Genomic DNA, 27,040 nt, shown 5'->3' with positions numbered 1-27,040 from the left:
TTATCATAAGACATGCAGTTTATAGAGCGAGCACTGTGAACTCTGGCAATAATGTGAATTCACATCATGGAGATTTGTGAGTCTTAGAAAAGGTGGCAAACTCTGTGAAAAAAAGACTCATTCTTTCTAGTTCATACCAGCTTCCACCTTTTTTAAAAAAAAGTACTAGATTAAGTAAAAGAAACCGATTTGTAATTGTTCTGGCACATCAAAAGGTTGTTGTGTTTCCTGCTGCCAGAGGACACTGTTCAAAAGAGTTTACAGTAAACAAGGTCCTCTGGTGACAAGGACATCTCAGAATATGCTTTCAATGTTAAAGAGGGAAGAGAAACATGAAGAGAGAGACAGGAAATGAATGCAAAAGAGCTGCTTGTTATGCTGCAGATCAACCCGAAAGAAGGACAGAACTATGAACAGTGAAATATAGTTACAATGTCAATAAAATGTGTTTTTGTTAACCATATGATTAAGCTCTAAAGCAGTGTACACTGATTTACAATCTGCCTTCAGTTACATCCCGGAGGACAACATATCCCAGTTGAGGAGACTAACACTGTCTGTCTGCCTCCTCGTACAGAGAGATGTCTGGAGGACCACGAGCTGGTGGTTCAGGTTCAAGCCTCCATGAGCAGCGACAGTAAATTCCTCTTCAGGAAGAACTATGCCAAATATGAATTCTTCAGGAACCCCCTGGTGAGTCTCTCGCATCCCTAAACAAGTCACTCATAGTTCTGTCCTCGACTAAAAAAAGATCTTAGTCGACTAACACTCTAAGCTGATTTAATCGACAGATCTGTAAAACTGAGTTTCTCCTCAAAGAATCATGCAATTGAAAAGCACCGCTTAAAATCCTTTGTTTATCAGTAGTTTTGTGGGAATTAGTTATTTAGCATGAAAAACGCATAAAGAACGATTAATAAATGAAAGGATCTTAGTAGACTAAGACTGACTAATCAACCAAGAGGAGGCTTCAGTTTAGCTCGCACACAGCCGGGGTTCAGACAATTTTCACGCCGTGATATTTGTGTATTGGAGCTGAAGATGGCAATAAATGTCATGCTGACATCCAAAAGCTTTACATTTTGTTGCTTTTAGGCAGAAATGACCAAAATGACCCAGTGTTTTCTTTCTACGTGGGCTAACAAACCCCTCCTTTTATTCCTTGCTAGCAGCTGTGAGGCTCTGTTTGGTAAAACCAGAGACGGCTGAGAAAGCACGCGGCCCACTGAGTCCATTTTTCTGTATCTGTGTCACTTAAACACAGATTATGACCAATTTATTTTGCCCACACAGTCCCCAAAGTAAATATTGGACCCATTTCTCACAAGCTACACATCTCCTGAACATTCAACTAAATGACATTTTTCGAACACACAAATCAGGAGAAAATGAACTTTGTTCGAGACCTTTCTCAACGACACGCTCTCGCTAAATCTGCCAACTAACATCCAGAAACAGTAAATTATTATCCAACTGCAAAGCACAACCCAGCTACTATTCTTTCACTAGGAGGCTGCTTTGTCTTTCAAAGCCAAACAACCACAAGTAATCAATTTAAATAAAGTAAAGGACAATGTTGTTCATTGCAAGGTACAGTATAATATGTTGAAGAAGGAAAGACCAAACAGAGAAGACCCACTGGAAGCGAGCAAATTGCGTAACGCTCTCAGGTTAGCTAGTCGCTTGTTCGTCAGCAACCAAACTGCCAGGATTTCTGCATTGCAGCACTTTCTTTTATTTTGTATCTGTAAACCTGGAGGCCAAGAACATAGAAAAGAGGGATCCCAGACAGTACAATAGTGATCTTCACTCCATCCAATAGTTGTGGAGATTTTTCAGTTGGGTCTAACGTTGTAGACTTACTCTAAGAGCCACATCAGTATGGCTGAACACAGTCATCGTCTCTTTCGTTGAATCAAGCTCCGTACTGTATTTGTGTAGTATACTGCTCAATTCTACAATTAAATCAATACAATTCATCCCTTATCCCAAATCAGTCTAACTTTATACACAACGCTTTTATTTGTGTCGCCTCCGAGTACAGTCGTGTTTGGTGATGTCGAAGCTGAAGCTCATTCGAAGTCTGTTTGGACAACGGCGCCAGCTATAATATCAAAATGTAAAGCTGTTCATCATTCTGAGGACGCAGACCGGCCTCTGGCAGCATGCGACTCAACGTTGGCCGGTTTTGCGTCGGCATCTTTTGCTGACGTGGACTCGGCATGGGGCTCGTGCTGTTGCGTGCTCGCCCGGGGTGTACAGTGACATTATTGCTGTGGTGATTTAGGTGAGTGTCAGAGCCAGCAGGTGACCTCAGCTCTGTGGTAATGAGCACAGTAAAACACCAGAGTGCTGTCCGCGGCCTGTCAATCATGCTAAGAGTAGCGCTGCTGGCTAAAGGGGATTACATCAGCGGGTGAGATCATACTGCATCTACTCCCAGGCTGGAGTGCCCTCTCTCTCTCTCTCTTTCTCTACCTCTCTCGCCCCCACCACTTGTCAGACACACTCACAGAAAGGGAGACGTATTCTGCATAGAGAAACACTAGCCCTCTCTGAGCTTGCATCTGCACTAAGTGGTTTCTAGTGCCTCTCCCTCTCACTCTTTCTTTCTCCCTCGCTCATTGTCGGTCTCTCTCTCTGTGTGTTTTTCCATCCAGAACTTTTTTCCAGAGCAGATGGTGGCTTGGTGTCAGGAGTCCGATGGCTCAATCCCTCAGTCACAGCTCTTACAGGTAAGGAGATGACTCGGTGAAGGGACACACACGTCTCGAATAGCACACATGTAAGGGCTTGATTCATTACATAACGCTTAACTTAAGCTCAAAATGAATCCTAAATCTAATTATAATGCTCAAGCTAAATCCTAACTCTTAAGTAGCCACCCTGGAAAAAGAGCTCTCACAAAAGTGAGGACATCTGGTAGTCAGAAATATGCACACACACACACACACACACACACACACACACACACACACACACACACACACACACACAGTTCCTGAAATCTGCTAATTGCATTCACCCAGTGTTGCTACTGCCAGATTTTAAGGAATTTGGACAAAAAAAACCTGCCTCTATATTCCACTGCGATCTCTAAACACCATCATGTCAGAACGCGCCGTTTCCAGCATGACACACAAACATTTGTGTCGTGTACATGCAGTTCCCCTCCAGCAGTGTTCCCAATAGATGCTGTTTGTGTGTTTTTGCAGAACTTCCTGAACTCCAGCAGCTGTCCAGAGATCCAGGGCTATATGTACGTGAAGGAGCCCGGACGCAGGTCCTGGAAGAAACTCTACATGTTCCTGCGACGCTCCGGGCTCTACTACTCTACTAAAGGAACATCCAAGGTGACGAGTTACTGCTATCAGTTATAGACAGTTTACTTTTCAGGATTGACAGACAACTAGTTGAGTTGCGGTTGCAACAAAAGAAGAAAAATACTCATCTTAACTAGTCATTTTCCTAAGCAAAATAAACGACAAAGAAGAAGTTTTAAAGCAGTCCATCATTCTTTTCTTTAAGTCGTTGTTGACGTCCCTTTCCGTCTGCCTCTGCAGGAGCCCCGTCACCTGCAGCTGCTGTCGGATCTGGAGGACAGTAACATCTTCACCATCATCTCGGGCAGAAAACTCCACAACGCTCCAACAGATTACCAGTTCTGCATCAAGGTAACGCTCCGGAAAATGCTGCATTTAATTCATTGCTGGAGATTGACATTCATCTGCAGGTTGAATGTGATAATTATACTTTCTACAGTCAAAATGTAGTCGAGCATTTTCAAATAGATTTAGTGAGATTCCCTCAAACCCAATAAGAGAGAAACTGTACCATGTAGTGTGTTTCTTAAATGGTGGTATTAGGAGTTCTGCAGTGGGATTGTGACATTTTTTAAATGTAAAATTTAAGAAGTATCAGGATGCATAATCCCTAAAATAATTATACTATAGTAAATTCAATAAAAAAATGTAAGTTTCATAAACTACTTTTTCAATTTTCCAATTTATATGCAATAGTTCACCATTCGGTTTGTTCTGCGTTGATCAGGAAGTACTGAGTACAAATGATTTCAACACGGATATCGTCCTATCAGGGGTGGAAGACTGGCTGTTACGTGACCTTTCGTAAAACTGCTTCTTAATGGATGCACCTGCTTCCCTTCTACATGTATTGTATCTTGTGTACGTGTGTGTGTGTCAGAGGACACAACGGTTAAAACCGCACCAGCGGGGGTTCGAACACACACTCCACTCCAGGAGTAATCGGTGGTGGGTCACCTGCTGATCTGGGATAAGCCCACTGGGATAAGCCAGGATGGTACAGGGAATCTAGCCCACCTAACCCCCTCACCTCTCTCTTACACACACACACACACACACACACACACACACACACACACAGACCAGATAACCGGGGTGTCAGATGCTGTCAGCGGGGGTATTTGGTGAGGGATTTAACTTGGCTGCATTGTTGCTATGGGGACATGAATTAATTTACCGGTCGAGGTTTCATCTGAGGAGCAGTGTGTCTAACGTCCTCGTTACTGATGGAGGGGAAAGGAGAGAGTCAGCTGTGATGCTGTGACGGTCCTCACTAGAAGGACTATAATACTGTATATTGTTTTAAGCACGGATGAAATACTCGAGCGCACAACTGTAATTTAGTGAGTTTTAATGGTGTCAACTGGTACCTGGAACAAATGAAGCTTATAGTTTTAGAATTTGGAAAAATAAAAGTTCATATGAGAATGTCCTTCAGTGTAGTTTTACGTAGATTAAAAAGCTGATTTCTCATTCAAAAGATCCCATTATTTGCACTTGACTCCATAACAAAAATGTACTTTAATGGTTGCACCCTTGTTAAATTTAATACATTTAGAGGTTTAGCAGCTACTGACTCACTTGCTCTGGTATGACAGCAGTAGCTTGTGGCGGCTAATGTTAGCAAACTTTGGAGAGATATTGCGGTCTAACTGACATTAGAGTGAGCTTGCTAACTTTAGGGCTGTTACTGTTATACTCTACTACAGCGCTACTTTTTTAATCTTTTACTATTGTCCCATAGTTGTTACTTGTGGCGACAGTGGTTATTGTTAGACAACAGCACATAATCTGGCCTTAACAGGGATCATAAAATGCAACTATAAAGGCTAATTGTGTGTTATCAACTGCTGCATATGTTATGCATGTGATTGCATATAATGTACCACTAATCAGTACAAAGTACTTTACCAATCTTTGCAACCGCTGAAGTACAAGCCCGAGTTACAAAACATTACAGTCTTGCCCTGCATGCCACAAGTTTGAGGGTCTGTACGAAAAGCTGAAATGCCAGAAACCACAAAAGAGGCCTTTCTTCTTCTTGTTCATGATGAGTGTCTCATTCATTCATATCCCGCTTTGTCCACTGTTTGGTTTACAGCCCAGCAAAGTGAGGAGTGACTGTAAGGAGCTAAAGATGCTGAGTGCTGAGGACGAACAGAGCAGGACCTGCTGGATGACAGCCTTCAGACTACTCAAAGTACTTCCTTCACTTTCACATGTTGTAATTGTGGTTCAATCCAAGGCTGTGGGTTGTATGACTGTACAGTTCACAGAGGGTTGACAGACTGCAAACTAGAACCCAAACCTAGTAGTTACTTAAAGTTACTACGAGGAACTTTTCCAGGATCTGACAGCGTGCTCCAGTCAGTCCTGGTTCTGGTTCTCTCGTGCCTCCCTTCCCTCCAAGCGGGCCCAGTAATACGGGTGTTGGCTCCCAGAGGAGACCGGCGGAGCAGCGAGGGCGGAGCAGCGAGGCCGAAGCTCTGCTCCGGGCCGGAGGAGGAGACGCTTCTGTTGGGCGCAGAGCTCTCCTCCTCCTGCTGGAGCTTCTGACTACGGGTCGAACACGGGTGGCACCGATGACAGTCATTAAGAATAACTTTATATAAATAGCCAATCTTCTCACCGATGTTCTCGTTTACTTATGTAGGTCATATCGAGGCATTATCTGAGACCGTTTGATAACCAGTTAAAAGTTCCTCACAGTAACTTTAATAAGTAGATTCCCTTTCTTGACATGACTTGATTTTGCCATCTCTTGGAAACATGAGTTGATGCCGTCTCTGCTCTTGTGTCCTCACAGTATGGGATACTACTGTATCAGAGCTACAACGTTCCCCAGCAGAGGAAGTCCAACCTCTCGCCTTTCTCTGCACCCGTGGTGAGTATCTGCTCTCTGACATCACCGTCGCACAACCTCAAACCCCCACCCATCCGAGACTGATCCAGATTAATCCATTGATTAGCTGATGGTGAATTGGAATCACTTTGCGTCCCCCTTGTGCCTCGCTCCTTTAAAGAGGAAACGCCGTGGGCTAGATCACCTAGAATTAGAATTAAGCACAGTTGTTTAAATGACTTTAAAAACTTTAGTAGTTAATTACATGAAAATAATTTGTGCAGGAGAGGCTTGTGCTTTTCCTCAGTGTGTCATTTGTGGAGTGACTGAAGTGGGTCTCCTGTGCAGACAGGATTTGTCATGCCCCAGTGAGTGTGTCTGGCTTGTTTGACCTCTGACCCTTGTCTACCCCCCCCTCCCCCTCCACCATGCCCCTTGTGCACCCCCTCCCCCTACTCCCCAACCTGCCACGTCTCCTAACAGCGGAGTGTATCTGAGAATTCCCTGGTCGCCATGGACTTCTCCGGGCGGACCGGCCGCGTCATCGACAACCCCGTTGAGGCCCAGAGCGCCGCCCTGGAGGAGGGACAGACCTGGAGGGTAAGAAGGGGGACGGATTCAAGCTCCAGTTGTTTGGTGTGATTAATACAAAGAATAGTTTCCTTTAAAAAATGCCATTTTATCATCAACTCTTCTTTGGTTTAGTTTGTATTGGAAGTCATTCGAGAGCACGGCCTTTTCTTTCTTTCTTTCTTTCTTTTTTTCTTTCTTTGACCTACATGGTTGTGCAGAAGCCTTTTTCCATTTGGAGCTCGTTTATCTTGCCCCTGCATCGCTGCAGCTCCACTTATCTGTTGCTGCGATCACAGCTCTGACGAGGCTAAAGCAGCTGCTCACTCCTTTTGTTTCTTCGTTGTGGACAAAAGCAAATCTTTACAATGTTTTTTTTGTACCGCACCAAAAATAATCAAACTTCAACAGAGAGCCACAAGAAAATCTAATTATTTGTGTTTTGGTTCAAATGTTTCGGCGTATTTCAGTGTGTCATGAGGGAAGGTCGAGGCTCGTAGCTGGGTGGCTGATTTGAAGGGCTTTTGTTTTATTTGTTGTTAACTTATGGTAAATGTTGCACATGTGCCCTTTCCTCCACATAGAAACGGAGCCAGCGTATGAATGTCCTGGGCAGTCTCAGCCCCCTGCACCCATCCCCTCTGAACACAGGTACTCTCACTGCAGACCTCTAACAGATACGACATTAATCACCAGACAGTGTCTTACTCCTTTTCCACCAAAATTAATGCATTTTTTAAACATGGGAAACGGGTCCTTTTGCTCCATTCTCGTGAACGACGGCCTGGAGGGAATCTCTTCACATTTAGCACAAACGTCCACCTGGACTCAAGGATGAACTGATTATATTTTGTAGGTCAAAGGTCACGGTCACTGTGACCTCACATCCGTCCCATTCTAGGGGAACATCAGGAACGCTTTCAGTGAATTTCTTTACGTTTGGCACTAACAACAACTTGGAGTAATTTGTCCCGATTGTAACCTTTCCCACTGAAGACAAAAGCCAGATGTTAGTGGTTGTTTGTGAGTATTTTGTCCAGTGGGAAAGTGTTTATTACTTTTCCTTGCCCAGGGCTCATAGATATACTGATGTACAGCGATTATGAACATAACTAAATTCTCAAAATTCTGTCTTTCTTGTAGTGATCCACAGGACACAGGTATGGTTTCATGGTCGCATCATGAGAGAGGAAGCCCACAAGATGATCATTCAACAAGGCCAAGTAGACGAGTAAGAACAAAGTTTTTATGTTGAACTATACGAGGTTGGGGAAAGGTTGGGAACTGTGGTTTGATGTGATGAATGTTGCTCATGTCAAATGCAGTAGAAAGCTTTGGGAAAATGAATGAAAAATGTTTAAAAAATAAAGACATCACCGCTGCCAAGAAAAGCTTAGATCTTAAAGGTTGGAGTCTAAAAACAGCTCTTTGGCATGACAGTCACGCATTTTCACCTTTACCCAGTGGATTAAGATAAGTCACAGCTCCCTCCGCTCATGCAGTAGTTTATCATGAAACATTTGAAATGTAACATTGTAAAACCCATCAAAGTTATAAAGTCCTGATATATATATATTTCATGTAGCAGTTTGATCATTTCTCTCCAACGCTCTGTGTGTCAGATTATTCCTGTTGCGGGACAGTCAGAGTAATCCCAAGGCATTCGTGCTCACCTTGTGCCACCACCAGAAGATCAAGCACTTCCAGATCCTTCCGGTCAGTCACATTACACAACACAATCGCTGTCATGCTCGCTTGTAAAATCCACCGAAATAAGACACAGAGAGGCAGATTACTGCTTTACTTTCTTAGAAAATGACACAACTCAGAATTGTGCTGACAAGGTGATTTTCTTTTTTTTTTAGGATAGTAAAATGTTTGTAGCTCGATTACTAAATCTGCAGTCATGGTCTCAGAAGCCAGCTATCACGGCATCACCAGCAGAGAAACATAGATTTCAAGCAGGACCACCCTAATGCTCTGAGATACAGCTTAATCTCATCGTATAAAGAAACATCTGGCCTGCTACATACCATGCCTTTTTAAGATTTTAAAAGAAGTGTTTCCTTTCTCCCAGGCAGCCATCTGTTTGAATTTATTTTGTTACAGTAAATAAATCAACTTGAAAAGGCTTAAAGGGCCTGCCGCTAGAGGTAAGGTATGCGGCAGAAAGCTTTGGCCTGCTGATGACGCTAGATGAAAAGTCAGGGGATCACCAAAGTCAGTCAAATTCATCCTCCTGTGAATGTCTGTACAATATTTCATGGCTATCCGTCCAATAGTCGTGTGAGGGTTAACTGTCCTCTCTCCTCCCTCTGGCTCTGGTCTAAAGTGTGAGGAGGACGGTCAGGTGTTCTTCAGCCTCGACGACGGCGCCACCAAGTTCACCGATTTGATCCACCTGGTGGAGTTTTACCAGCTCAACAGAGGAGTGCTGCCCTGCAAGCTCAAACACCCCTGCACCGCCGTGGCCTTGTGACACTCCACGCCCCCCAACACCTCCGACCCCTTTTTTTGCACACCTCTCACCCTGAGATCCCTATCCCCCATCTGCTCCTCCCTCACCAACGCAATGAGGTTGAGCAGATAAGAGAAAAGTTAAGTCAAGTTTTGGGCAACTCGGCAGGAGCCGGCATTGGAGGTTTGATTTCCCCCGGTGCGCCAGTGCTTTTCTCCGCCATACCGCTGTTTTGGATGTTGGAATAGGAACCGATTGGACAGTTCAAGCGTTGCAGATTGTGGACCCAGCAGTTGCCCAACTCCTGCGATGTTGTCATGGAGAGATTGTTTTGTCATTGCCGTTTTGACCCTGGAGAGAGACCACATGTAGTGAAATCACAAGACAACTAAGGTCTGTTCAAAAAAGAGTGCTTCGGGTCTCTCGGGTTGGATCCCTCCCTCAGAGTCCTTCAACCTTCAAACCCGCCGAACCTCCCTCATCCTCCAGGCCTGATAAGCTGTGGTGACCACCACCCTCTGACTTCCTCATCGATAATCAGGGATGGACGGGAACGTCTTATCAAACTCGATCCAGGAGTTTTCTCAACCTGTGCAGTCCAGTCTGAATAAGCTGACACCCCGCCCCGCCCTGCCCCGCCCCGCCCCGCGACACCCGAGCGGACTCGATGCTTCCTCTCTGCTGTGTCTTGTTGTCTCACGATCCCCAGACGCAAACCCCCGATCCGGCCTCTCCTCCTCCACCGAAGCTCAGAGAAAAGTCGGGAGAGAAAAAGAGAAGTAGCTAAAGGCAAGATAAGCAGAGCGGTGGCGAGGGTTTTGCTGAAAGGACAGAGGAATGTTTATCGGGAAGGCTGCAACAAGCCTCTCTTGTAGAGTTGATTACTTGATGTCATTTTAATGCTGTTTTTATTACTGTTGATTCAATGCAGAACTAGTTTTGCACTCCCGGGCGGACAGACGACAGCTGTTCTCTCTAGCTAAATGAAGCTGCCTGCTTTTCCGTTCGTCCTCCTCCTCCTGCATGCCTTCTGAAAAAAGAAAGCATGCACGTAAATTTCCACCAGTTCTGATTGGATTACAGTGGCGTGGGAGCAAAGAGAGAGTTAGGGCTGATTATGCAGTGCCTTTCAGGAAGGTTTGGGGGGACATCTTTGTCCGTGTGGCTTGAACCAACATGACCATTTGTTGGTAAAAATTGAATGTGCGTCTGGAGACAATGAGGAAGAGGAGGAAGACTTAAATAGATTCCTGAAAAGTGTGTCCGCCCCCAAGCTTCTACCATTTAAATTTGTTTTTTATGGAAAGGGTTAAATCTGTTGGTGAATTTGTCTTTGAATGTCATTGTCTTTCCTAAGTCTGATCTGAGCTCACTGCTTGCACATTTAGATTATTGATTTGACATTGATGGGTTGGAGCTGTCATGTTGACCACTGTTCCCTCTCTCCAGAAAAAGACAAATCAAAAGAAGCACTCCCGTAATGTTTTGTTTTTTGTTTTGTTTGTTTGTTTTAATGTGGAATTGATCAAATGACTTGAAATGTGAACTCGGTTGATTGTGCGTCAACACACAGTGGAATGAGATTCACCCGCCTTAAGTGAAAATTGTGAGCCTCGTGTATGAAATGGAAGCTATACTACAATGCACACATACAGTAACATATTTCAAGAAGATGGAGTAACATCAACGGTGTCAAAGATTATGTTAAATGGACGGTTTAACATTTTTGCAAATATTCTTTTTCACTTTCTAGTGGAGAGTTAGATGGCAAGATCGATACCACGCTTAGCTTAGCTTAGCTTAGCATAAAGACCGGAAACGAGGGGAAACGGCTAACCTGGCTCTTTCCAGGTGTAACAAACCTCCTAGCGCCTCTAAAGCTCACTAATTAACACATTATATCTTGTTGAAGATGACAATGTGTGGTTTTACCAGTGGTTGTGTGCTGAATTATTTCTTGGCTGGGCGACTTCCTAAACAATGCTAACTAGCTATTGGCTAGTAACGTTGCGATGGAAATACTTTTTTAAAATATGACTCTGGGTTCCTTTCTCTCATTGTTTCAGATATTCTAAAGACGGGAAACTGGTATCAATCTACTCATCTAAATCTTTACGAGAAAGCAAATAGCTGTATTGACCAACATTGACTATTCATAAAAACAGGTACTGGTAATGCAAACCGGCATTTCTGGGCCTATTTTCTTGTTGGGATGCTGTGTTTATCTTAGTTCACAGCGCCTGCATGGGAGCTCGCTCGCATCAGTGGTGAACATCAGGTTGTGCTGTCAGTCCCTCACAATCGCACAATAAGGACGTCTTTCTTCAACAGCAATCTTGCAATAATCGAACAAGCAGACATTCATGATAGTGAAAGGTAGAGGAAGCCATTTCCTCACCAGCAGGAGCCACGGTAGACCAGAATGCCTTGTAGCCATCGGGCGTGTTGTCAGTAAGGGGCTATACAAGTGTTCATTCATTACTTCAGAGCTGGAGTGATTCATTGATTAGACAACAGAACATTAATTGGCAACTATCTGCATAATCACTAATCTGTTTTTAAGCCAAAATGCGAGAAACAAAAAGATGATTCTAGATTCTCAAACGTGAGCTTTTGCTGTTTTTCTTCGTCTTACATTATAGGAAACTGAATATCTTACGGACTGTGGGTCAGACGGAAGAATTTGAAGACCTCACCTTGGTATCTAGGAAATTGTAATGGACATTTTTTTTTTTTGTAATTTTCTGACATTTTATCGACCACCAACGATTCAGCGATCAATTAAGAAAATCAACAAATTTGCCACCAATCAAAGAAAGAATCATTACTGGCAGCCTTTTATATTTAGGCTAGCTAGCTCAATATCTCATTGAAAACAGCACGGTCATACCTGTTTCTGTGTGGTTGTAGAAAAGCATTCTGGGAGATGAAGTGAAAAGGAGACGAGGCAGGTATACAAGGCAAAGTGGGTCCAGATGAAAAAGTAGAATGTGACACTTAATAAATCTACCGTAACGCCATTATTTGAAATTATCCAACTTTGGCGCCCCCTAGTGTTGGCATTGAAACAACTATTTCCACATGCTATATTGGCATGCAAAGCGGCTTTAACATGTCGTCTGATGCTCTTTAAAGCTATCGAGCACCGATACCCATATTAATAGGCCCTCTCCTGATGTCATGTGACCAGCGGATGGAAATCCCGCAGACATGTGACAAAACACCTGCTTAGCCTCACCTGCACCTCCTCTCCATCCGGTGCCAGACTCTCTCAGTCCACAGGGTTAGCAGACCCCCTGCCTGGCTAACTGAACTCTCTCCAAGTGCTGTCATTGACTCCCAATCCACTGCCACCATCGGTCGACCAATCACGTGACTTGAATGACTCACCAGCTCTGCGCTCCACCAATCAGGCCTTTTTAGTCAGCCAGGGTAGACTCGCTCCAGGGATTGGATAATGCTTGAATCCCCAGCCCCCCTTTCCCCGTGTGTGTGTGTGTGTGTGTGTGTGTGTGTGTGTGTGTGTGTGTGTGTGTGTGTGTGTGTGTGTGTGTGTGTGTGTGTGTGTGTGTGTGTGTGTGTGTGTGTGTGTGTGTGTGTGTGTGTGTGTGTGTGTGTGCAGACTGTTATAGTCATTATTCAGGATTGCTTAGTCTGCTGGTTATCATAACTTGCCTTTTAGAGACAGTAAGAGGAAGGTTCTTTGTCGGTTGGGTGAAGTCGAGCTAAGCCGAGGATTTAGAGGAGACGGGAGGTTGGCTGGACGTCTCCCAGCATTCCCAGTCTTCAGTTCTTTCCTGTCCGTCAGAAAGGCGGCCGCAAAGCCACGTCTCTATGGGTCCTCTCACCCTCCCTCCATTTTTAATCACTGTGCTACAATGCAATCCCATACACAAGCCCAAGTATATGAATATACCAGTATACAGTATCATTTGTTTTCTAAGTATGTGAAGCTATGGAAGACGTAGATCTAACACTGTACCTAGGTCACAGATCACTATGTATGGGGTGTTATGTTTATGCTCATAACTCCGTGTAAAATGAAGAATGATTTATTTAGTCCTTTTATTTCCATTATTTGATTGTGTCTGTGTATTGAGATTTTTGTGTATTTTCTTTTGGTTTGCCACAAAATTACCTTTTATATATATATATATATAAAAACAAAAGAATATACCACAGTATATACAGTATTAAATTAAGCTGTTTTTTTATTTTTTAGAGATCAAACTGGATTTTTGGCGTGTGTCAAATTTCTGAACATCAGTTGTGTGTAAGCTGACCGGCTATTCTGATGCCATTTTGTTTGAAAACCACATCTTTTGAATATCTCCTCTCTGTCTGTCACGTCCGATTCCACTCGGTTTTTTTTCAGTTTCAAGAAAACTGAAAGCAAATGAGTGGATATTAACCACACACACACACACACACACGTACCACTGGTTTTTCACCATGAGCACACACACCGATGCTTAACCCTTGGGGATATTCTTAGCAGCTTTTGCACACCTATCATCACGAGTAGTGCAATTATACTCCTTAGCTCAAGAGGGCAGTGCATTTCATTATTACCATTTACTCTGATTTTAAGGTGCATAACAAAGTTTGTTTGTTTTAACTCTTTTTCTTAACTACGCCTATTCTTGCACCAGGTGCCTCTTGTTTGTGAACGGTATCGAGTCCTTAGTTGCCATCCGTCCAACTCGCAGCGTTCATTTACAGTTCGCTGTAACTGAAGCCGACTGGAACTAATGAATCCGAATATCAGGTCAACATCACATACAAGTCACGTCGACGTTGGTGACTCACAGTGTAGGTGCAAGTGGAACTGACCTAGTGTCGGTTGTGTTTTATGTTTGGGTTGAGATCGATATGGGCTGAAGTCGAACTGACATTTCAGGGAAAGAATTAAAGAGCAAATAAACCGTTATCATTCTTTTCCAGATAACCCCACTGTGCTTTGCTTCATTCTGTCTGTACGGCTCCTGGATCGACATTGTATCCTGTTCAGGTATTTTTGTACAAATAAGGGACTGATGTATTCTCTGTTTATTGGAAATTAGAATAAAAGACAATATTGCTATAAACCAAAAATGTCTGGGCTGGTTCTGTGTTCACCCCCTCCCACAAACTACAGTGAGTTTATGTTCTTGTTTGTAGGACCTGCTGTCGTGACTGTCTTTGGTTAACCCAACTCCATTACATGTTTGACTGGCCACTAATGAAGTCAGGCCGGTGGGCTCATTGACTTTCATGCTTGAATGAACCAAACAATGTGTAACTGTTGCATTACAGACCTTTGGTATGTGTCTCAGTAGAAAAGCATTCAATACATTCAAGACACATAAATACACACTCGACTCTGACTTTTGTATGACTTATTTTACTTTGTGATTTATTTCAACATGCTATACTATGACTTTGTTCATGAGTTTTGGACACACTATACTATGACCTTTTTCAACATACTATTCTAGAAATGTTTCCTTGACTTTTTTTGACATACTATGAAGTTTTTTTTCAAGATAGTATATCACTTTTTCATTACTTTTTTCAAGATACTATGCTATGACTTCTAACATGATAAACTGACTTGTTTTCAACATTCTATGACTATTTTCGACATACTATATTACTTTTTTATGACTTTGACATAATATACAATGGCTTTTTTATGACTTTTTTCATGACTTAATTATAAAAAACCTGACTTTTCTACATACTATCTTTTTTTTTTTTTGCTGACAGAAATGGGCTGCCATACTATACTAATACTTTTTTTTTCGACATACTATTCTGACTTTTCAATTATATTTTTATACTATACTGTTACATGACCTTTTTCAACATACTAACGGACTATATTTTGATATACTAACTATACTACGACTTATGATTCTTTGTGACAAACGTGTAAAAGTCTAGATAGATAATATACCAGAACATGGCTATTATAGAGCGATTGTATAGTGAAAGACGTCTCAATTCTTTAAATACAAATGTAAGAGATATTTATCAAACATGTTTGAGCATTTGATGCCAAACTCATAATCTCAGTACAACTAAAACGAAGTTGCAAAATTCAGTTTCCTGAATCAATTACGATTATTTTACTTCATGGAACAAAGTTTGAACACAACAGCAGCTCTCCTTATGTATGCAGTGACAACCAAGCCATGTAGACGTGCAGAGTACCTGCCACACAAACTGACAGATTCTCAAATGTCACCCAGTCATGAAACGTCGGGGGGGAATGTCTCATCTATTCTCATCAAAAAACAAAGGAATGCTTACTAAAACAAAGTCAAACATGCCTTACTTAAATAAAATGTCAAACAGGGTATATGTGTTCATTATGTTTAATTTTCAAATAACTGATGGTAAAATGAGAATATTTACAAGAAAAAAATGTATATGATCTGTACAAAGAAATATACATGCAAAGATAAAAAAAAACATAAAAACATGTCATTTATGAAACAAATCAAAGTGGACACAAACATGACAAAAAAGACAAACGATGAAAAAAAAAAAAAATTTAAACTGAGGTATCCAGTCCAAGTTTCCGTGTTTAACGGCCTGTGCACACCTTTAAAATAAATATAAAGGTAACAGAGGACTGTGTTCTCTGTTCCTGCTAGAAGAGGTTTAAACGCGACTCATCCTCACCTCATATCGGATCAGCGTGTAGTTAAGTGGTTATACCAACGCTGTGTCTTCTTTTAATTACCAGGGAAAAAACTAATCAAAAAAACATTGTTTCGTCGCCGCTTTAGGGAAGTTTCTCTTTTTTAAATAACAGGATTTCTGAAAGAAATATTTTGGCAACAAGTACACAAAGTTAGAACACCATTTAGTAAATGATGTAGAACAATCTCCCGTTGAACTCTTGAAATAAAACGGCAACGCTCCATTCTGTTAAGTATAAATCTCTTTCTTTAATCTCCCGCCTTTTTTAAGAAAGGCCCGAGAGACTAAAAGAACTAATTGTGTTTAACTACAGTAAACAATCATTCCACACGGTCAGAGATGACCCAACGTGAAACATTGTCTTATTAAGTACTATCAAGCTAGAGCAACTTTGGTGCACCAATACTACAGAGGCAAACAGTACAAAAGGTGTTAAATAATTTCTGATTAAACCGTAATGATTGTAGATCGTCCTGGCCTGGAAGTCGTAACACTCGAGAGATCAAATAAACACAAACTACCAGCAGTGCTTGCAGTACCAAGTACATGCTTTTCTCTAGATTTATTACAGATACAACAGATGTCTTCATAAATAGTTGCATAAAATGTTAAAGCCGCAACATTGCACATGATAATCAAACATAACATACAATGAGTGCATTTACAGTAATTTGTCCTCGTCTGCCTCCACATTCACGCCCCGTCTGATCGGCAATCACCGTTGCCTCCGACAGTCTCGCGTCCCGCCATCCGAAAGGCGGGAGTCCGCTGTGAATGTGAGGGGAAAGAAGGCCGAAGTCTATATACAAGGTAAGGCTTAAACATCTCATATCTGCGCAACACAAGTTTGTTCTAGGAAAAGCAAACGACGACGTCTGACGTTTCTTCTCCGATTGGACAGTGCAGCATTGTTATTCGCGACACGGTCATCATGGTATCTTAGATTTAGGTACATTATATAAGCGCAGCCATCGAAAAAAAGCTCTGATCGGACGTACAAATGTCTCAAAGTCAAGAACCTCAATCGCCGTCTCCGGGTGTCTACAGAGTCCAAAAGAAGCAACTTTCAACTTTGAGCATTTTCTATAATCATTCTTTTTTTTTTTTCTTTTCTTGGAAACATAGACAGCACTTTTCCTTTGTATACATTATTTCTGTAAGAAAGGGCTGCTTCTCAAAAGTCTTTTGAGTGACGAGTTTTCGTGTAAAAGAGCAAAAACACACAAACGTCTGTGTCCCTCCAGCAACCAGAGGGCAGTTTGCTCCCAGCTCTGCGTCTGTGCAGTGCTGTCGAGGCTCTTCTCATCAGCTTGAACTCTAAAATAAATTACTTCATCATGTTTTTTTTCTTTTTTCTTTTCTTTTAACTACAAAATTTGTTTTGAGTTGAAACCAGCAAGCAGCAGCAGACAGTAGGGCATCCGTTAATTGATTGGTGAGAACTCTGTTCTCTAGGGCTCTGATTGGCTTAAGACCTCAATGGTTCTCAGTTTAATTGGTGAAAGGACTACAGGACTTTAATCAACATTCTGTGAAAGAGGATAAGATCAGCATTCGTTATTTCTCCTTCTTTTTACATCCAGACCATCAAGATGCTCAGTTCCAGAGGAACCTGCGGCCCCTACGGTATAGCAGGGAATGGACTTGTGTATCCGTTCCTTTAAACTTGGGGCTGAAGGCGACTTTGGATGAAGCTCCTGACTCCTCCGATGGCCCGAGCGTCAGTCTGATGTTTCCTCCTGTCTATAAAGGAGATGAGGCGGGAGGTGTCCAGGCAGCCCTCGGCTCTGGCCCGGCCGTCGGTCACACCGGCCTGCAGCCACGGCTCCTGGAGGCAGAGCCCGGCTGGAGGCCTGTCGCCCGGGTCGGTCCTCAGGAGCAGGCAGATGAAATCGCGGGCCGCTTGGCTGACGCCCTGGAAGTAATCCCTGGGGAAGCTGAAGTCTAGCCGGCAGATGTTCAGGCAGGTCTCCTCGGCGCTCTCGTCGAGGAAGGGGGAGGCGCCGCTCAGCAGCACGTAGGTCACCACGCCCAGGCTCCACAGGTCAGAGGTCAGCGACACGGGGTCTCCAAGGACCAACTCTGGCGAGGCAAACTCCGGACTGCCCAGCAGAGGGTGAACGTAGTGGAGGCTGTTGAGCTGCACGGCATCACCAAAGTCTGTGAGTTTGACCGCTGGCTGGCCGCTGGAGTCGTTGGCCACCAGCAGGTTCTCAGGCTGGGAAAAGAGATTACAACGTTCACCATTAGTCTTGATTTTTAATAATTACTATAGACATGAAGTGAAACTACTTACTTTTACGTCCAAATGCACTATCCTGCAGTTATGCAGATAATGTAAAGCTTCTAAAACATCCTTTAGGTAGTCGGCCACCTTCTCCTCCGTCAGATTCCCCCAGCTAACGATGTAGTCCAGCAGACGGCCTTGGTCAGCCCTGAAACACAAACGTTAACCGTCGGACAAAAGGTTTCTCAAGCTACATACGTGTCCAAAAACTCCCCGTGATTTTGTTTATTCCGTTTGTGTTGGTCTGTACTCACATCTCCAGGACGAGGGCGTAGCTGCTGGGGGTTTCATACGTGTCTATCAGGCTGACTATGTGGGGGTGTTGGAGCCTCTGGAGCAGATTGAGTTCCTGGGTCACCCGGTCCCTCCTCATCAGCTTCTTGTTCACCTGTTTGACCGCCACCAGACGCTTGGTGCCCTGCTGGTCACACCGCTTGACGACAGAGAAGCGACCCCTGGCGAGAAGAAAGAGGATGGACATTCAGAGGTCAGTTCAGTCTACCGCAGGTTACCCCCACTAGACAACAAGTCAAATAAATTCAAAGTTGAGGCTATTACCTGCCCAGTTCAACCACCTCAGTGTAGTGAGACTCAAAGTTGTCCTTCCAGCTCACTCTGATTCCACCAGTGGACACAGCTGAGACACAGAACACGGACAGTCAATTCATGTCCACACTCAAGTGAGCTCTGTGGAGGGATTGTTGGGGTGTATTTAGTTTGTTCTTACCCAACACTCTGAGGCTAGCCGAGGACGTTACGCTGCCCAGCTCGTTGGTGGCAACACAGGTGTAAACGCCATCGTCCTCAGAAGCTACGCCGATGATCCGCAGCGTTGCTTCACCAGTGTCACTGAAACAATTCACATTTAATTTAAACTTCTTCATTATCGAGTGCTGATTTGTTCAAATATACGGTGGCTGACAGGGGCAAACAGGCTACGACGGCCCAAAACATTACCATTAGGAGAAACTTCATAAATAACAAAAACGTGCTGCAAAAAGCCAAAAGAAATATATTGAAATGCAACAGAACAAACGCTGCATATCCAGTCAACGAAACACAAGTTCTCCAGCTTGACTTTCGACCTGACAGAGAGAGAGACCAGACTACTGTACAGGAGGTGTGTTTGATTTTAAAGCGGGAAGAAAAGTAAAGAGGCGACATAAAATTACAAGGTACATATTCTTTATTACATTTGGCCTTAGTCTTCTGAAATAGCTACATAAATCTGCTGATCTTGTATAATATTGTAAAAGATTAAAGGCCATAGTTGCCTTTTCATGTCGCCTCTTTACTCCACTTCTTCCTGCTTCTAAAAACAAACGCACCCTCTCGTCAGGTCTCTCTGCAGCTGTTTTCTGTCGCATGTGCTTTTGACTTTGCACCGTTTCTGTATTTGCAGCACGTTTGCTGTTAATGCATTTGTTTTTACTCATTCGCAGCGCTTTCCATTGTTGCATTTGTTTTGGATTCATCATAAATTGGCATTGTTTCTGAAGCCACAGCACGTTTCTCCTGATGGAAATGTTTTGGGCCGTTTGTGCAGTGACTGTGTGTTCTGACCTGTAGGCGATGCTGAAGTGTCCATTGTTGGTGAGGTTGCTCTGGTCGGGTCCCTTCCAGGTCACAGCGGCCCGAGGTCGACCACAGACCTTACACCTGAGGGTGACGCTCTCTCCGTTGTCACACGTAACATCACTCAGAGGTACAAGGAACTCTGGGGGAACTGGAGGAGAGAAAATACATCTTCAATAGTAGTTCAGCTGTGCTTTTTATACAATATGGAATTTGTTTTGTTAATCTTTAAATAAACACAATTCCACAAAGTGACACTTACCATCATAGATGTAGTTTGGATTTAGAAGCTGAAAAGACAGAGCAAAGCACGTCAGAGTGGGAAAAGCCCTGTGGAGCAGAAGCATGACTCAATAGATGTACCGGTGAACTGACCTTTACAGAAACCTTATTGGCCAGGCCTTCTCTGGACTTCCTGTAACCGTTTTCCAGCTTGGTGTCTTTCTTTGCCTCCTTCTCCTTCTTCTCTGACTTTTTGCGGATGCGCAGGGTCGTGTGCCAGGACGCAGGCTTCCTGCTGGGACGACAAAATGGACCGAGTCAAATCAAATTGTTTAACTAAACAAGTAGGAGAGAGAGCGCTGGAATTCATTATCTAACTTACTAAAGAATCAGCTCAGGACAACTGGCTTTAACATTATAATTACCAAAAAAACATTTGAACAGAACAGTCAAAATAATCCGTATATCATTTTTCTTACTTCATGGATCCCTCGGGGCAGTCGGAGACGATGGCCGAGGTGTGTCCCAGCACAAATCCGGGGATCCAGCCCTCGGCGGCGGGGCCCTGCTCCGTAGCCGCCCTGAACACCAGGAACATGTTTTGCTGGTTGCTGGCCAAGATCTGGACCACCTCGCCCTGACAGACGCTGATCTCATCCTCCTTCACGGCCATGTAGTCCTGGGTCACCAACATGGTGGATACGCTACTGCTGCTGCTACTTTCACTCTGCACCACAGGGAGGAAACACCGACAGGAGGAAAACTGTAAGCACAAACTCGCATGGTCCGCTGTCGTAAAATGTGGAAACTTAAATTACGACGAGAGTTCAGCTTTTATGTTACAGGTTCATTCAGACTGAACTGAGGTTGCCATGAACAAATCTAAACGTAATACTTTTTGTAACGAAAAGTGAGAAGAAAAGCAGACGACAAACACTGGAAAAAGAGGTGCGGTTACGTTCCACTTGATACAAAGTCTTCTGAAAGGATTAGAGTTGAAGTGCAAGAAAGACTCAAAACAGTGATCCGTTATGTTCTTCTCAGTGAAGAAAGGCAGGAATAAGATGAAGATGTCCCTCTCGCTCGTCTTTGCTCTGCAGCTCCAGGCAAAGAAGAGAGGAGCAACGTTGAGTACGTTTGTAGGCCGACCACAAACGCCGGAAGGTTAGTTGCAGGAAAAGTAAATTTCAGTAACACACCACGAAGACAGCAGGAGGTGAAGGACGGCCAAGAGGAAGTCAGGTGTTAGTACAAGCTTTGTTAGAGTTAAGAAATCTAGAGACAGCCTTGAAAAGGGGAATCGCTGAAGAGCCGATTGATCCACTAGAGGAAACATGTTGACAGTGGAAACTTTTGCTAGAGATTTTCTTCAGAGGAAAGCTAGAGAGGATGATGTTGAAGAGCAGTGAAGTTTGTCAGAGATGCGTAGTAGGGGACAGATTAGTAGCGCTGGCTGCAGCAAGACAGGAGACAGACAGGACAGGAGAGACCAGGCCTCCCTCTGCCTGGGTGTTAGTCGCTGCAGCACTGGGCAGCAGGTAGTAGTCTTACCCCATTACTCTGGGTGGACTGGATGGACTGCTCACTGGCCGATGAGCACGTACTCATGCGGTCGGCTTCCTTGCTGTGTGTGGAGTGTCTGTGGGTTTGGCTCCCAGATCCAGAGCCGGTCTGGATCTGGTTCGAGTTCTGACGGACCGGAGTCTCTCCTGCCTCCCCCGGGAAGGTGAACGAGCCAGGCCGGCTGGCTGGAGAGCCCGGCATGGAGCTCCAGAATCCAGATGCGGACTTCTGGCCCGGGCTGGGAGGGGGAGGGGGGAGGCCGTCCTTGACGAAGGCAGGAGTGGCCAGGGGAGGGGCCAAAGGGGACACGGCTCCTGGCCGTGGTTTGGAAGTGGGTGTAGAGGGCAAGGGCCCGACGGTGGCGCGGGGAATAGAGGCTACAGAAGTGGCAGAAGTGGGGGTCTGTGCTTGGTCCTCTGGGGTCTGGATGGGGCGCTTGCCCTGCGGGCTACCCCCTGAAGGGAGTAGGGTAGGGGGGACAGGACAAGGGGACAAACCTGGATCATAAGTGAGCAAAACCTCACGCCTCAGTCAAATCTTTCATTTTGCCACACGAAACAAATTTCACAAATACAGACGTTTCGTACCTGACATCTTGTTTGGGCCGTCGGGGTCAGCACCAGGGTGGTGACGGAGAGGCTGGGGCAGGCGGGAGGGCTGGGGGATCCTGGATGGCTTACGAGAGCCAACCTGGGACACTAAAGGGACGGCGCTACCCTGGGAGCTTCCACCTCCGTCCCCAGCGGCCACAGTGGACCCACTGCTGCCTCCACTCGGAGCTCCCGTGCTGGGCACACACGACCCACCGCTGGCCCCTACATGGTTCCTCTGATACTCTATTGGTGAGGTCAGAGCTGTGGTAAATTACAAAGGAAACAACACGGGCTGTGTCGCAAACAGTTCCTTCTATAAAACTTGTCCCGTGTGTGTGTGTGTGTGTGTGTGTGTGTGTGTGTGTGTACGTGTGTTTTTATCAGCCTACCGTTGAGGAAGTTGCGTTGGCTCTCGAGTATCTGGCTGATCTGAAGGGTCCAGACCTCACGCACCCCCTGGTGGGAGGAGTGAAGCACAAAGGACTCCACGGTGCCGTTGGTCGACCGAGAAGTGAGGATGAACTTGCAGGGATCACTTTCCATGTTCTCCTCTATACCCAAACAGTTTACCTAGAGCATATGTGCATATAAGTCAGCTTTAGGTCAATAATGAGCTTGAATAGTTCTCTCAAAAAGAAAATGGATCAAACTTTGAAACTACCCAACCAAGCAACTTTGATCAGTATCTACATTTGCGAGTATTTGCTTGTAACTCATTTTTCACACGCTAAGGTTCGTCCACCAGAGGGAGCTGCAAGCCCTTTAAACTGATTTGACTGAAAATGTAGTAGCACACATCCTTGCCCCTCATATATGTCCCGTTACCTTGATGCTGTTCTTGTAGAGGAAGCCTGGCAAGGAGAAACCTTTCTTCTTATCGAGGAGCTCGCTGAAGATGACCACCTGCTCAAAGAGGAAGACCCTCCTCTCCTTCATCCGGCCGAGCAAACTGCCCTCCGGGTCAGACACCATGAACGTGTCCTGCAGCAAAAGGCGACCCTGAGCCACGATCTTCCCCTGGAGAAGATAAGTGATTTTGTAAATAAGGCAACACGCTGTGAAGAATGTGCTGTATAACTAAATGTGATTTCTTACATCAAATCCCTGAAGCCTTCCGACATTCATCATGTCATTACACCTTTTTGGCACGATGCACATGACCTCCACCGCTTTCTGTAAGAGTCACAAAGGACCAACAGGTTGATGGAATTGCGGAAAATGTTCGGCTTGATTTTAATGTGAATAAGAAGCACGACCTCATTATCTTACCTCCAACTCCGTAGACTCCAGCCCCGCCTTTTTAGAGTGTTTCAGGAAGTCCTAAAACAGAAAAGAAAGTAAGAAAATGTAAATTGAACAACTTTTAAGTATCAGGGTAGATTATAAATAGCAGTGACGTACATTTTTAAACGGTGGATGATAGTGACATACTGTATTACTGTAAAACTGCAATTAATAGTTTGGGCTTTTATTTGCTTCAATCACTGAACTCAACCGGCGTATATTTGGGTAAGTTCTTTAATTCCTTTCTGACAGAAATCGTTTGGACGAGACGAGATAAAGGAGAGCATAAGCAGCGGATAAAGCTCTGGCGCCCTCTGCTGTATTGTAACAGACCAACCTTAAGCAGCAGCTGGTACTTCATGATCCTCTGGACCGGCTTGATGAGCAGGTCTGTGATCTGCAGCCTGTGTCCCAGCCGCAGCTTCAAGTCCTACAGGGTCGAGGGTCAGAGGTCAGAGGCCGATAGCTTGACGCACATTTGCAATATCTGATGATAAAAACTGACTCATACCTCAAAGTAGGTGTCAATGTACTCTGAGACGATGTGCTCGGACTTGGGCTTGTTTTGACAGTACACGACATACATGTTTAGTCTCCGTTCCTGGATAGAAGAAGCACAACATTACAACATGATCACATGTATTAAAAGAATGCAGAAATAAAGCAGGAGTTGGAAATCCACTGAGGACGAACCTGTTTGAGAAAGAGCGGTCCAAGTCTGTCAGGGTCCTCCAAACATTTCTCCAACTCCCCAAGATAGAAACTAAACAAGACAGAGACAGGAGAGAGGGGAGTAAGCTACTGTGCTAGCTGATCTGAACAGGGAAAGCTCTGCATTCTCCGTGTGTGTGTGTGTGTGTGTGTGTGTGTGTGTGTGTGAGAGAGAGACATACTCCTTGTGCCAGTCGTAGATCTGTTGGATGTTGCCAAACACGATTTTGTCTTTTCCCTTCATATCATCAGGGACACCCTCCTCCTTCATCCGGCTCATGTAGCCCTTATGACGGAGACACACAGAGACAGCAACACACATTTACAACAGTCTGTAAAGCTAATTAATTATAATACTTTTCGTGCCATTTTAAAATAAGCTGTGCTGCTATCAGGGAAACCACTCTGCTTGACCTACAGAGGAACTTACTAGAAAACCACCAAACCGTTGTATTTTCAGACAGTAAGTCGTGTACAACTGACAAAGCAGCTGATAAAGCACCAACTCACCTCCACCACCAGGCCGAGGTCTCTGACATAATCTCTCTCCGTCTCCACCAACTCCAGCAGAATGTAACTACAAGAAAAGAGGAAAATCTCACGTTTCTACTTAACATTCAAGAAACAAGCCGAACGCCTCGGAGTGTGAAACAGACGACGTGAACGTACTGCCTTTTCTTGAGGACGCTGGTCCGGCGCTCATCCATCTCTTCGATGGGGGAGGAGGAGGAGAGGAGGGAGTTGTCAGAGGGGTTAAAAGAGGGGGAGCTGCTGTCTCCCTGTTCTACCGACAGTGAGCTGGGTCTGTCCTCCAAAGCCTACAGCAGAGAAAAACACAAGGTAAGCTGAAGTGCGTGAAACAAGAGCTCACATGACTAACGAAATGACGCGTGTGCATATGATAATTTCATCATAAACAGGGAGTCAGCTGATGCCCTAATCCACATGCTGGCAGGTTTCCTCAATAAACACCGAAGAGTCTCTTTTTAATTAGTCCGTCTCCCTTTTACAGAAAACAGACCCAAGAGGAGGTGAAGAAGTCTAGTTCTCTCTCAGACCACGTGAATTATATATATATACAGACAAAAATTAGCCATGGCAGAATAACTTCATGTACGAAGGGACACCTCAAACTTGTTTTCCTCCAACATCCTACCATCTTGCTTTTCACCAGCTCCTCGATGGCGCTCACCAACTCAGCAGCACTGGGCGTCTCCGAACTGGATGGACGGACCGACAGACGAGAAGAGGTCTGGGTAAAAAAATAGAGAGATGAGAGTAGGGAGGAGAAGAAAACACGAAGATTAGAGCTGGACAAGACGCACAATCTAACAAAACTAAACAACTAAATCTGGTCTTATACAACTCTTCCTACAGAGAAAATAGTGCCGGTTAAAGCAACCAGACTCTACTTTACAATTAATACAAGCTTTACTTGTCATTTTAAAAGATGTATTAATTAAAATCAGAAAATTATAAATCAATAAATGCATCATCTGTTTTATGATAAAACTTCAAGGCTTACTGAACCCTTGAGTGAGATTCTTCATGGACGTGTAAGTTGGAAGAGTCCATAAATGGATATAAAAAGCCACTACAGCTTAATATTATTTAATGTATGAAGGTAATTCTTAAGTTCTGGTTAAAGGCACAATGAGTAGGATTTTATCGTTTGTAAACACAATTGGATCGTCCTCAACGCGGGTCTAGGTGCTCGTCAGCAGGTGGAAGCCAGCCCCAGATTCTCTCTCGTTTTGGGACAAGCTTCGTCCGCTTGACGTTTCGCTATATTTGGCTTTTTTTCTGCGCTATGTCCGACATTTAGCTCCCTCATGGATGCGTGCTGACGATCCGGCACCTGGTCGCTGCGTTTTTGTAGATGTTGACGCCCGGAAATGAACACAGCAAAGTAAGAAATAAAAGATACGGACACATTTCCAGTGGGTCATAAGTGATGATTGAGATCATTTGTTTTGGGGAAAATCCTACTCACTCTGCCTTTAAGATTCATTTCAGTTTTCTTCATTAGTTTTATTGAACGTGAATGTTTCATTGTTGTTATTTGAGCGAGCAATGACTCAGTGAAAATGTTTGTTAAATGTTTAATGCCGTTGTCTGAAGAGAGAGAGAGAGAGATCCAAAAAGATGTTTCCACACGTGAATTGTATCTGAAGGTTCAAACAAAGTGAAAAGGGAAAGTATATGAAAAAAAATGAAAAGGTAAAAAATATGAGGCTGAAACTAAATCAAGATATGGGGGAAAAAAAAGTTAAATGTCAGAAAATGGTGATGGGGAGAAGGTCGGGGGGGAAGAAAGTGACGTCTGAATGGAGGATGTTTCCGTTGCTTTCACGGGTGATGATGAACAGCTTGTGAAACAAAAGAAAGGATGCTAACAGGGCGAGAATGAAAGAGGAATATGTATGTATGTATATATAGTTCAGGAGACTCTCACCCTTGCTGTGCTGTGCTTCAAGACTTTCCCCAATTAGGTTTTCTGGGTGAGGCTGTGTGCCCTTCTGGCCTCGCCAGCGTTTGAGATGCCAATTACTCGCATGGGTAATGAGGTTAACGCACAGAGGGTAAAAGGGAGATGAGGACGAGCGGGCAGGGCGGGTGAGGGAGGGGACGGTGAGGGGTTGGACGATGATGGGAACAAGGGGGGCTTTTGAATTTTCACCTCAGTGTGGGGTCTAAACTGTGATTATAGTCCAGGGGAGCTGCCTGCTCACCTGACGGAGACTCCCGACTCTCCTCCTTGTATGTATATTCTCATCTACTTTCTTTTCAGCCACCAACATTTTCCCAACCATACGAGTGCTAAACATGCAGGAAAAAGCTGCAGCCCCCGTGTCACCGTAACAGACTCAAGCCGGCATTATAAAATTAAAAATGTCCTTGGAATTTATAGACGCAAATACG

At 44.2% G+C, this 27,040-nt stretch overlaps 2 protein-coding genes and 1 long non-coding RNA gene across 12 annotated transcripts in view; 2 read left to right on the top strand and 1 right to left on the bottom strand.

The window, feature by feature from the left end:
* Positions 1 to 14,287, top strand: part of LOC142972095 (growth factor receptor-bound protein 10-like) — a 39,081-nt gene extending 24,794 nt beyond the window's left edge. For all 4 annotated transcript variants that reach the window (XM_076112900.1, XM_076112901.1, XM_076112902.1 and 1 more), the window contains 11 exons: positions 578 to 693; positions 2,661 to 2,735; positions 3,216 to 3,353; positions 3,564 to 3,674; positions 5,425 to 5,523; positions 6,130 to 6,207; positions 6,649 to 6,765; positions 7,320 to 7,386; positions 7,879 to 7,966; positions 8,358 to 8,451; positions 9,068 to 14,287. In XM_076112900.1, coding sequence (XP_075969015.1) covers positions 578 to 693; positions 2,661 to 2,735; positions 3,216 to 3,353; positions 3,564 to 3,674; positions 5,425 to 5,523; positions 6,130 to 6,207; positions 6,649 to 6,765; positions 7,320 to 7,386; positions 7,879 to 7,966; positions 8,358 to 8,451; positions 9,068 to 9,214 — 1,130 coding nt within the window. In that variant the 3' untranslated portion in view covers positions 9,215 to 14,287. The remainder of the gene's footprint in view (positions 1 to 577; positions 694 to 2,660; positions 2,736 to 3,215; positions 3,354 to 3,563; positions 3,675 to 5,424; positions 5,524 to 6,129; positions 6,208 to 6,648; positions 6,766 to 7,319; positions 7,387 to 7,878; positions 7,967 to 8,357; positions 8,452 to 9,067) is intronic.
* Positions 14,288 to 15,536: 1,249 nt separating this feature from the next.
* LOC142972093 (triple functional domain protein) overlaps positions 15,537 to 27,040 on the bottom strand; it is a 70,928-nt gene continuing 59,424 nt past the window's right edge. For 2 of the 6 annotated variants that reach the window (XM_076112898.1, XM_076112894.1), the window contains 22 exons: positions 25,275 to 25,370; positions 24,788 to 24,936; positions 24,629 to 24,695; positions 24,301 to 24,404; positions 24,101 to 24,170; positions 23,919 to 24,008; positions 23,745 to 23,837; positions 23,393 to 23,443; positions 23,219 to 23,296; positions 22,949 to 23,140; positions 22,513 to 22,693; positions 22,118 to 22,384; positions 21,519 to 22,027; positions 20,447 to 20,694; positions 20,121 to 20,259; positions 20,008 to 20,035; positions 19,734 to 19,896; positions 18,898 to 19,019; positions 18,729 to 18,807; positions 18,425 to 18,625; positions 18,180 to 18,318; positions 15,537 to 18,101 (listed from right to left, as the gene is read on the bottom strand). In XM_076112898.1, the coding sequence (XP_075969013.1) occupies positions 17,544 to 18,101; positions 18,180 to 18,318; positions 18,425 to 18,625; positions 18,729 to 18,807; positions 18,898 to 19,019; positions 19,734 to 19,896; positions 20,008 to 20,035; positions 20,121 to 20,259; positions 20,447 to 20,694; positions 21,519 to 22,027; positions 22,118 to 22,384; positions 22,513 to 22,693; positions 22,949 to 23,140; positions 23,219 to 23,296; positions 23,393 to 23,443; positions 23,745 to 23,837; positions 23,919 to 24,008; positions 24,101 to 24,170; positions 24,301 to 24,404; positions 24,629 to 24,695; positions 24,788 to 24,936; positions 25,275 to 25,370 (3,624 nt within the window). In that variant the 3' untranslated portion in view covers positions 15,537 to 17,543. Of the gene's footprint in view, positions 18,102 to 18,179; positions 18,319 to 18,424; positions 18,626 to 18,728; positions 18,808 to 18,897; positions 19,020 to 19,733; positions 19,897 to 20,007; positions 20,036 to 20,120; positions 20,263 to 20,446; positions 20,695 to 21,518; positions 22,028 to 22,117; positions 22,385 to 22,512; positions 22,694 to 22,948; positions 23,141 to 23,218; positions 23,297 to 23,392; positions 23,444 to 23,744; positions 23,838 to 23,918; positions 24,009 to 24,100; positions 24,171 to 24,300; positions 24,405 to 24,628; positions 24,696 to 24,787; positions 24,937 to 25,274; positions 25,371 to 27,040 lie in introns of all 6 variants that reach the window. The other 4 variants (XM_076112893.1, XM_076112896.1, XM_076112897.1 and 1 more) reach the window with 3 other exon arrangements.
* On the top strand, positions 23,141 to 26,726 carry LOC142972096 (uncharacterized). 2 transcript variants are annotated; one of them, XR_012959441.1, is made up of 3 exons: positions 23,141 to 23,858; positions 24,689 to 24,958; positions 25,293 to 26,726. It is a non-coding gene; the product is annotated as an uncharacterized LOC142972096 (long non-coding RNA). The 2 variants fall into 2 exon arrangements; XR_012959440.1 differs by having other exon boundaries at positions 24,686 to 24,958.

Source organism: Anarhichas minor, unplaced genomic scaffold (genome assembly GCF_050575085.1).
Source record: "Anarhichas minor isolate MPS153535 unplaced genomic scaffold, ASM5057508v1 ptg000051l, whole genome shotgun sequence".
NCBI lineage: Eukaryota > Metazoa > Chordata > Actinopteri > Perciformes > Anarhichadidae > Anarhichas > Anarhichas minor.
Note: the sequence above shows the minus strand (reverse complement) of the source record. Positions and strands in the feature narration are given on the sequence as shown.